Here is a 9,766-nt window from a genome sequence, read left to right on the forward strand (position 1 = left end):
GGTGAAGGGCTTTTTTGCCGAATGACCGGGTCTCATACCTGAAAATAAGCTTACACAGGCCCAGGCCGAGGCGCACATTAAATAAATAAATGAACGTAATGCTAACGCGCAACTGAACTGCCTAGGAAAGCATCCTATAGCAGCCGTTCAACGTGCGTTATCCCACTTACTTCGTCATGCGGGCACTCCCGAGAGGCGGCGCCACGGTATGTCCTCGCGTCCAATACTTTTAGAGCTTTGTTAAAACGGTGCTTCATATATTTGCCAGGTGGTGTCGCTGCTAATAGGCTAGCACAATGTTCTGTGCTTAAAAGTGTGTGAAAATACTAGTGGCAAACCCTAAGAAAATCGCGAGCAAAATGTGTGGAAGCGGATGAGGACCTGTAAGTGAGCAGCAGGCGGGAGCTTTTAAATGGATCGCGACGCGCCCAAAAGGCAGAAGTTGCTCTTTTGATAATATCTGCTGCATATTAAATTTCTTGACCCCGTTCTCATCGTTGAACTATGGTGTCAAGAAAGCAGGGGCATAAATGCATTTACTTCTTATCTTTTATCTACTTCAAAAACTAACGCAACTAAATAATGCGAGCAACTGACCTGCAGCGATGCTGGAGCGGTTTTTAAGCTCAATGTATCTTTGTGCGTATTTCAGTTCATCTCCATGTCTCACTTCATTGCTGTTGTGCGCTTGTTTTTTTTTTTCAGTCGGATGTCACTGGCAACATCGTGAAAGGAACTAACAATTATGGGTGTGAGGCTGCAGCAGCACTGCACGCCCTCTACACGTCGTGCGTTCAGGAGATATGGCAGCACAATAGGATGATCAGGGACGTCGCGGCAGCTGTTCTGGAAATCGCGAATGCCACAAGCCTCATGAGCGGCGCAGACCTCCTCCATTTGGCAGTCGCTGCGAGCAAGCGCTACGGCTTGAGTTTCCTCTTTGAGATACATGCATCCGCTGCCGACGCAACTGAACTCACATTCCTCAGAACATATTATCGGCTCGGTGACTACTGGAAGTTTTGTGATGCTTCTTGCTACGACCAGGCTTTCTCCATCCTAAATGGGCATCTTGGCACCAACTACACTGAAATAGACATGAAAAAGTGGGAAGACAAATTTCTCTTAAGCGATTGGAAACGGTCACCGATGTCGTGGGCAGAGATGAGAGAAGTCTTCGGGGACCTGGAAGCCTCGCAGTTCAAAGGAATTTTCCTAGATTTCTTTATCGACGTGGACAGCATCAAAGGACTATATGTGGTGTCTAAAGCTAGCTTTCTGGAGGATATTCGGCTCTTGACTAACGCAAGCAACCAGCCTCTATCGGTGTTCTACAGGGTGCTCCTTCTTGTTCTGGATGCCATGCGCTATATTCAAGGGGACAAACATCTGAATTCGCCAACAGTCACTAGCGAACACGTTTGCAACGATCACGTATACAATAGCGCTCAGCTATGGCGCGTTGCGTACGTGACAGCTCTCGCAACTCCCACCAAGGACAGCCAGTTGCACAATATCTTTGAGGCCACGCGAAAAACTATTTCTAACTATGCCCTCTACAGGAAGCTGATGGCGGCCGGAAACGACACGGAACGCTTCCTGGCTGCGATGAAAAACTTCTCTCTCATGCTGCCTGGAGACCTGATTTTCCACGAGCCGGCCGTGCCGCTGATGTCTAAACAGGGTTTCGTCCGGAACTTGTTCTTGGCACTGAACTACGAGTTTGACTCTGAAATGCAGAAGGCACGAAAAGGCCTGCCCCCGCTGCGAGACGATGACAAGGTCGAAATGAAGCAGCGGATGGTTTTTATAAACCAAACGACCCTCTACGTCTCATCACTTGGATATGGCTGGCTGAGTTCTGGTACTACAGACCCAATGCTTACCGACGCAGCGGTGTTTGTGACTCGCTTGGCTCTCCTGCTAACGGAAAACGTTCTCAACATGGATGTCTGGTCTCAAAAGACGAATATGGCGCTGCAATATTACAGGTAATTTCTATGTCACAACGACGTTATTACTCAGAAAATGACCAATGTAAACAGATTAGCGTTCCACGTTTGGATGTTCCGCAAGCTGCTACCTTTTTCAGTCAGATGAAATTGGAAGCATAGGTCAATCCCAAAATGATGCATATAATCAAGAATGTCTAGGACAAGTATTTCGTTTCAGAGGTGGTAACTTCACTTAGGAAGTATTTGCACAAGCTGCTCTTCAATAACTGTTTATTATGCAATAGATTCACTGGGAAAAACATTATTATTGTAGAAGTTGCATCTTCGACATTATTCTAACCACAAGGGACGATAACCTACGGTACTCGATTGCTCAGGAGGCAATCGAGTGAATGCAATCGAGTGCCAACCTTCATCAGTTGTTGAGTAAAAAAACGCTTTTGCTTTGCCTGCCACTCCCGTGAAAATGTCGCCTGGCGTTCCGCTGTTCATGCATGATAATCATCGAATCCATGGCTTCCGTCGTGATGTTCTCCGTCTTATAGTGCTACCGTGTCCACGAGTTGTTGCCTGCATGTTATTGTTTTTCTATTAGTGTCGCTTAGTGTCTCTGGAGATGTGATGTAAAATCTGCGACCAATTAGAGATGTGATACCGAAGGAATTGTTTCAGAATCAGATTGAAATTTTATCTAACCATAGTACGGCTCAAGAGAAACAACAATCCTTTGAAACTATAAATATAAACAGGCCGAACTAACTTTGCAATATTGGTGCTCATGTACAAACTTTAGATAAATCCTGCCCCTCGGTAGAAAACCCAACAACCAGCGTGGTAGACTCCAGCGCTGTAACATCTGCTTTCCTCAATAATGTTAGTGATTTATAGAAGCGTTCCCGTCGAAATAATCATACTATTAATGTAAGGGCATAGGATGAAAAGGAGAATGAGGGACCCCTAATGTGTAAGGTGAAAGATGAGATATTTGATGCTACTTTAGGGCTGAATTCGAGTCCTATTGAAAGACTTCACATGTTAGGTAGACGTTCTGGTAAAACGTGCTCATTCATGCTTAGGGTTGCAGACTTCCATGAGGATTTTTTAAACAGAGTACAGCGAATAAAGAAAAAGTTGTGGGACTCAGCAATTGAAGAACGCGAGGCACGAACTAATACAAAGCTTGTTTTAGGAAAATTAAAGGTAAACAGCACATTTTATAGCTTGAATGCGGAACGCCAAAAAAGGTTAAAAGTAAGAATTACTTGAGAAATGAGTGCAGGTAAATTACGCACAGAAGGTAATCATCTCTGCTTCAAAATAATCAGCGAAAAGACAAGAATTCGAGCAAAAGTGGTGCACATGCTAGACACTCTAGTTATAGATGGGGAGCCTGGCGTTGCAGCAATTACAGAACCTTGGTTGCGATACGGATATCAGATAATTATTTCCTGCCCCCTTGTTACATGTTAGATATGTAGTATGAAGATGGAAAAGGTGAAGTGTGGCCATCTAATCAAGCGTCACAATTTTTCCACTTTAGATGCTCCATGCTGTTTGGAGTAGTATGAAATTAAACAACCGCACCGTACACATGGGTGGATATATTTCTCGGCAGAATGCATCGCATTCAGTGTATTAGGAATGATAGGTAGCATTTTGCTATTAGATGAGTTTAACCTCCCGCCTATTCACTGGGTCTCCTATATATGTTGCAACAGATGCGCATGTTAATTGTAGTGAGGTGTTCCTTGACGTGATATTTAACTTTATTATAAATCAGCTTGCACATGATTTTACAACGATGTGCGCAACTAGGTCTTTCATAGTAGACCGCATTCTAGTATGCAGTGCACTGACAATGTTCCTAAATCAATGTGCTGTTGATGATGTGTTGTCTGGTCATGAAACGGCCGTTTTGTGCATGGATATGTTAGCTTAATGCTTGCGGCAAGTCACCTACTTAGTATGTAAACTTTCAAGCTTCTGATGACTAGTGCTTTCGATTACATTAAAAGGCAGTTTGAGATCCTAATGTCTCTATTTAAGTGAAATGGTAGCACTGATGATTTGACATATTTATTTGCCAAGACGACGATGTATTGTATCATGCTGTTTGTACCCAATGTCTACAAAAATGCTATCGAAATAATCTATAGGTTTCCAGAGAAATAATTCATCTCAAGTTCAGCATCAAAAGAAAAAGGAAAGCGTGCTCTCGTGATCGAAATGCCTGAAATCTCACAGAACTTCAGAGCATGAGATGGGAATTAAATTGTCTTGAAATGAAAGTGCATATTCATTATGTCACTTTGACAAAATTTATTCGTGAAGAACCAGGTAAAATCAGGAGTTATGTACTTACAAGGATGCCTAAACGTCACAGAACTTCAGAGCATGAGATGTGAAATAAATTATCTTATCAAGAAATCAAAGTACATATTCGTTATGTCACACTGAAAACATTTGTTCGTGAAGCACGAGGCAAAATCTTGAGACATTAATATCAAACGAAAAAAAAATCAAAGTAATACCGATGATGAACACCTACTCAAGGCAGTGCTAAAAATTTCAATTCCTTTCTTCTCCTCCGTTTGCACCAAAGATGAGGACCCACTTCCCAGCTTTTACAACTCCACACAGCGCCTTCCATCATCGGACGTATTGATCAGTTTGGAAGGAGTCCTAAATCCTATTTAAAGCATTAAAACTGAGAAAATTTCCGACTAAAATATTTCAATCGTTACTTACCCATGGAAATTTCTAGTCAGAAAACTTGCATAGAAATTTCCAGTTCACAAAAACAGTGCACATCGGACGTAACTACAGACCCATTTCTCTTAAACCCAAAAGCACCAACCTGTTTGAGCACACAGTCTTTAAATATATTTCGAATTATCCTGACTTACCACTTATTGTCACCTGCGCAACAAGGGTTTCGCAAGGTCTTGTTCACAGTAACGCAGCTAGTTCGAATGATTCATCATCTTTCTCAAACAATAATATGCCCAGGACAAGTTAACCTAATTTTCTTTAGATTTCAAGAAAGAATTTTAGAAGAAACCACATTTTGAATTAATATAATGATCCATATAAAAATACTAATACAATGAAGTGGTTGCTGAGTAATGGGTTACTGAGAAGCCCATTAACTCTTAGCATACTTGCACCTATATTTCCACACTCGGATTGCACCTCCTCCTTGGGACATAGTTCCTCTCCACATTTGAGGTACGAGAGTTTTCTTTTTTACTAGACTGGAGTTTTTCCTCTAACGACTTTGGCTCTCTTTTCTCTTATTACAGAGCCTTTTCAATCGTTATTTGTTCTCTCTTGTGTCTTCTCTTACTCAAATCTGCTTTCCGATCGGAAGATTCGCCAGAGCTAGCGCTAGCATGCCTAGGACTGCTTTAAGTAGGCCGTCTCATTCCTTATCGGCTTGTGCTACACTCTTTGCGCTTGCGCTTCCAGTCCTTCAGTCGCTTCTTCCTTGTTTTGCTTCCGCACCCTTCCTGCTCGCCTTGCCTACATCAGTAGTGTTGAGTTGTATTTTCTTTCTTGCCTTCTTCTGTACTGCTTGCAGAGGCACGTTTTCTCCGGTTTCACTTCCATAATCAGAACGTCGTTTTCTTGAAGAAGCATCTCGTTGAGAACAACTTTGTTCTACCTCAATTTTTTCATTTTTCTTCCTTTTTTTTACGACGTTTCATCGTACCTTCTTCGAGCGGTGCTCATTTTCCACCGGGGAGTCATTCTGACTTTTAATTAGCTTTGTTCCTTACAATTTTCCTTGAAGTGCATTACAGTGCAGCCCTCGCTTTCTTCCACCTCTGAATCCTTAATTTTATAATCAGCGCTGCCACCTTCAACCTAGGTTTCGTGCTTGATGTTACTTCATATCTCATTATACCGATCACTCATACACTCAGGCAAGGTGCAATTTAATCTGGAGCTGCAATCGTGTCCTTCTCGTCAGGCGAAGAGAACATGCATGAGCTTTCTCGCTCGCTTTCGCAGCTTCTGGGCCACCTGTCGTATCGAAAGGCACATTCTCACTTTCCTGAGAAATCGTAGCCCCATTTAAGTCCTCTCTGAAATTTCTGTTGCAAAAACGGGCTAAGGTAACCTCCGGCGGCTCGGCGATATATTCGACCGCAGAACTTTAGCCAGCTTCTTCAGAATATCTCTCTTTAGGAATTCGCTTTTTCTAACCTATACGTGTGGCATTCTCTCTCTTACTATCATCTTTGTTTCTCTTCTTCTGCTTGCTTCCTCAGCCATTCGCGCTCTTTTTCTTCTTGTTGCCTCTTTGCCTTTGCTCGCTTCCTTGGTCATTCTTTCTCTCTTCTTTTACCTTTTTTTTTCTTTTTGGTCGACCCGTTCTATCAGTTCTGCCCCTTCTAGACCTTTCGACCCAACGCATCAATCTCCTTGAGATTCATCTTGAGACTGAACTGCATAAATGCTGATACATAGCACTGCTCAGCGGATCCTAAACATCCGCTTCAGCGTGGTGCCTCTCGATATCGCTCAGCTGCCACAACGTTTGCGATCTGCTCGTAAACTCTTCCAACTCCTTCTGTATACTCTGAGCTTAATTTCAGAAATCATCCTGTCGCGGACACAGAATATGGGTTCCCAGTTAATAATTATGTTATTCGCGATGCGCCACTATAGGTGCGCACACTACCAGACACCTTTAGAGTTAGCGGGGAAGACGTAGCAAGTTCAGTAGCAAACTCTGTCAGAATTCAACTATCTTCAGGTGACAGAATGGGGTGGCCGTTGGGTTCCCATCTTTCGGCGGTTCAAGCCAGAGCGAGGGTTAGAGTCAAAAGTAATGAACAAAAACAATCTTTCACAAAGCAAAAAATGACTCAGATGGATTCATAATAACACCTAATATAGAGAAGAGGTTCACAGAAAGGCAATATAAAGCATGCACCTAAAGGGGCTTTATATCACTAAAAATACACAACAAAGTAAAAAAACACTAAATTGTTCACCGGGCACTGTCACAGAGAGACGTCTGGAAAGTCGCCATGGGGCCGCCATGTAAGATGAGCGTTGGTTCCTCGCGAATCAGTGGGCTTACCGAGCAGCGGGCTCACTCCTGGAGCCGAGCAGTAGCACTTGCTAACCCACAGCAACAGTAGCTCAAACACTGGCTGGCTGTTCAAGCGACGAGACCTCAATTAACAGGGCACATTGCGTCCGTCTGTTACGATGCGCCACGACCGGCACGCACATACGCGTAGCTCTGCTTGTTTAAGCGTCGCATTTTACTCCCGCAGAGCCGCGCGTCGTCATTGGTTAGACGTGGCTGAAACGTCTGGAGAGTACGGTTACCTTCAGGTCTGCTGAGTTCTCGTCGCCACCGAGTGAAGAAGAGGCGAGGTTGACGTCGACAAGGGCAAGGCTATGGGCGCTCCTCGCATGGAGAAAACATTTCTCGTATACCGTTCTAGCGCGGCACGTGCTTCTTTAGGACCCCGGTGACTCAATGGACATGTGCTCCGATTTCTTAACACTTGTATATTTTCAAATATCTGTATGCTCGAATAATAACAACACACCTATGTTCATTGCAGAGCTGCGTAGATGAGATTGTGTTCGAAGAAAAAGGAATTGTCTATGAACGGCTCTCGTGAGAAAACTGTTACGGCTCTGGCACTCTCCAGGCGTCAAAGCACACGTCTGAGGGCTTCAAATCCATTCAACGTGTTTGTATACCGTGCCGCTCAGATATATAATGCTGTGAATGTCACGGATAAACTGAATGGAGTTGCCAGCGGCAGTGAGCGAGGTCGCCCTGATCGGGCAATGAATGTAAAGCGGCTTGAACTGCCCACAGTGACGCGTTTCATCGAAGTCTACAGGCACCCCTCGCAAGCACCGGACAGTCTCAATGAGCCATAAATCACCGAAATAGATTGCGCCACAGTGCCGAGGGCCTATGGGTTTCTCATTTTGTAAATATTGATGGGACTGTCGTTCTTTGCCTGCCGCAAATCTCTAATGTAATACTCAGTGCATCTGTAGCTGTAAAAATATTTTTCAGATTTATATATTCAGTCGCTTCCATGCCACCTTTTTCAATTTTTGTTAGTCGCCAAAACTGCTATAACTGATTTAGACGTTTACTTGAAACACTAAAGAACGTATGTAAGAAGTTGTTGGTCTCATCTCGGAACACCTTGTATTCAGCACTCGGCATATTTAGGGAAGTAATATTCACGTCTCAGGTCTGAGTAGTACGTGTACTGCAACTACAATCTGCAATAATGTACTCCGGAGCCATTTTCGAAGTATGCGAAACATACATAACCGTGACGCAGGCATGCTAACGGTACATGCCAGCTACATATACAACGTTTCCGATGCAGGACCTGCCTGACCACTGGTTCAACGGTCGATGACTTCCTAGTTCCAATACTGGATGTTTACAAGCATGGGCTGCAAGTCGCAGCCCTTGTCGGGGCTTCAGGCACCGGCACTGCTGAGAACATCACACCGGCTTCTGCAAGACCAAGCTGGTACATAGTGCAGAATGCCTGGAGCCTCTTCCAGATGTCAGAAGCGCAATTTTTCTACGCCCGCTTCGCCTACTACCACTGCGACTCTTTGGACGATATGTTAATGAATAAGGTTGTCAAGGACAATGCTGATTTTTCTGTGGCATTCCAGTGCCCGCGTACCAACGACAAGGAGGAAAAAGACTGCACGAGCGTTATTGCTCAAAATAGTAACTTTAGCATTATGTAAATAAGCCGTTGTAAAGGCGCTCCACTTGTTATTTAGTTCTCGCATTTTAGTAGCGCCTTTTACGTTGTTTTTTTAATGTTCTGGACATGCTTCTCTAATACAATAATGTCTAGAAGGAGAACTTAGACAATCAGATACCTAGAAATAGTTATTTTAATTTCTTAGGCGATGGTTCCCGTACATTAGTTTTCTCAACAAAAGCTGAAGTTACTTTTGAATCGTTTATCCCTGTTTTAAAAAAATATATATATTTCTTGTCGCAAGCTTATTGGTCATGCAGGTTGTTGTCAAAGGCTATCTTCATTACTGCACAAAATATGATTCTGGTGTAGGATTTAAGGTTGAAGAACTCTGCGATTATGAAATTTGAGCATAAAAGAGCGCAGCATAATGTGTCAGTTGTGTACACGATATATATGCTTCAGCGAAAGAATTTGATAGGATGATAGCAACATGTATGTCATCTGTCGGAAAGATATCCACATAGCTCGATGTTTTGCTTCCTGAGTGCAGAGGTGTCGTGAGCCAGTGCACGCCAATAGAGTGGCTCTTTACTCTTTCAGAAAGCATCATTATGGCTGACCCTTGATTTACGTTGAAGTCAAAAGTCATGCTGATGCCTTTTTGCTTTAATAACTGAGCCTCCACTTCATAATCTCAGTTATGGCTACAAAGAAGTGCCTCGTTAGTATGGAACATTTGGTTCTGAAGAATAACTGGCCACGTAGCGAGTCGTTTGATATTGTGGATCATGAAAAAAGAAAGCGATGAGAAACCCTAACTGGGATTTGTTCACTTTTCTGGTAGTGTCAGCCGCACAGTGCTAACAAGTGTGAATAAAGCTCTATGGCCTCCTTTTGCGCTGGCACGTCTGCTTTTACGATGTGTCCTTTGTATGACGCCCTACTGAATAACGTTTCTCTGTCGAGTGACAGCTGCTGATTACGACTTTCAGCATAGGAAGTCTGCTGAGAATTTTCCGAGTAGCTATTCTTTCAATGCCAGAATCTGCAAATGGTCATGGGCCAAACACCGTGCCTTTTAATTAT

The 9,766-nt window shown here is 43.4% G+C and overlaps 1 protein-coding gene across 1 annotated transcript; it reads left to right on the forward strand.

Annotated features, from left to right (window-relative positions):
* Positions 1–1,088: 1,088 nt before the first annotated feature.
* Positions 1,089–8,889, forward strand: LOC146174304 (uncharacterized). Its single transcript, XM_084584160.1, has 2 exons — positions 1,089–1,991; positions 8,339–8,889. Exons 1-2 carry the CDS (start codon positions 1,099–1,101, stop codon positions 8,715–8,717), a joined length of 1,272 nt encoding a protein of 423 aa, XP_084440286.1. The 5' UTR covers positions 1,089–1,098; the 3' UTR covers positions 8,718–8,889.
* The last annotated feature ends 877 nt before the right edge of the window (positions 8,890–9,766 follow it).

The sequence above is a fragment of the Amblyomma maculatum genome, chromosome 11 (assembly GCF_055883805.1).
Source record: "Amblyomma maculatum isolate TAMU_Amacu chromosome 11, ASM5588380v1, whole genome shotgun sequence".
In the NCBI taxonomy this organism is placed as follows: Eukaryota; Metazoa; Arthropoda; class Arachnida; order Ixodida; family Ixodidae; genus Amblyomma; species Amblyomma maculatum.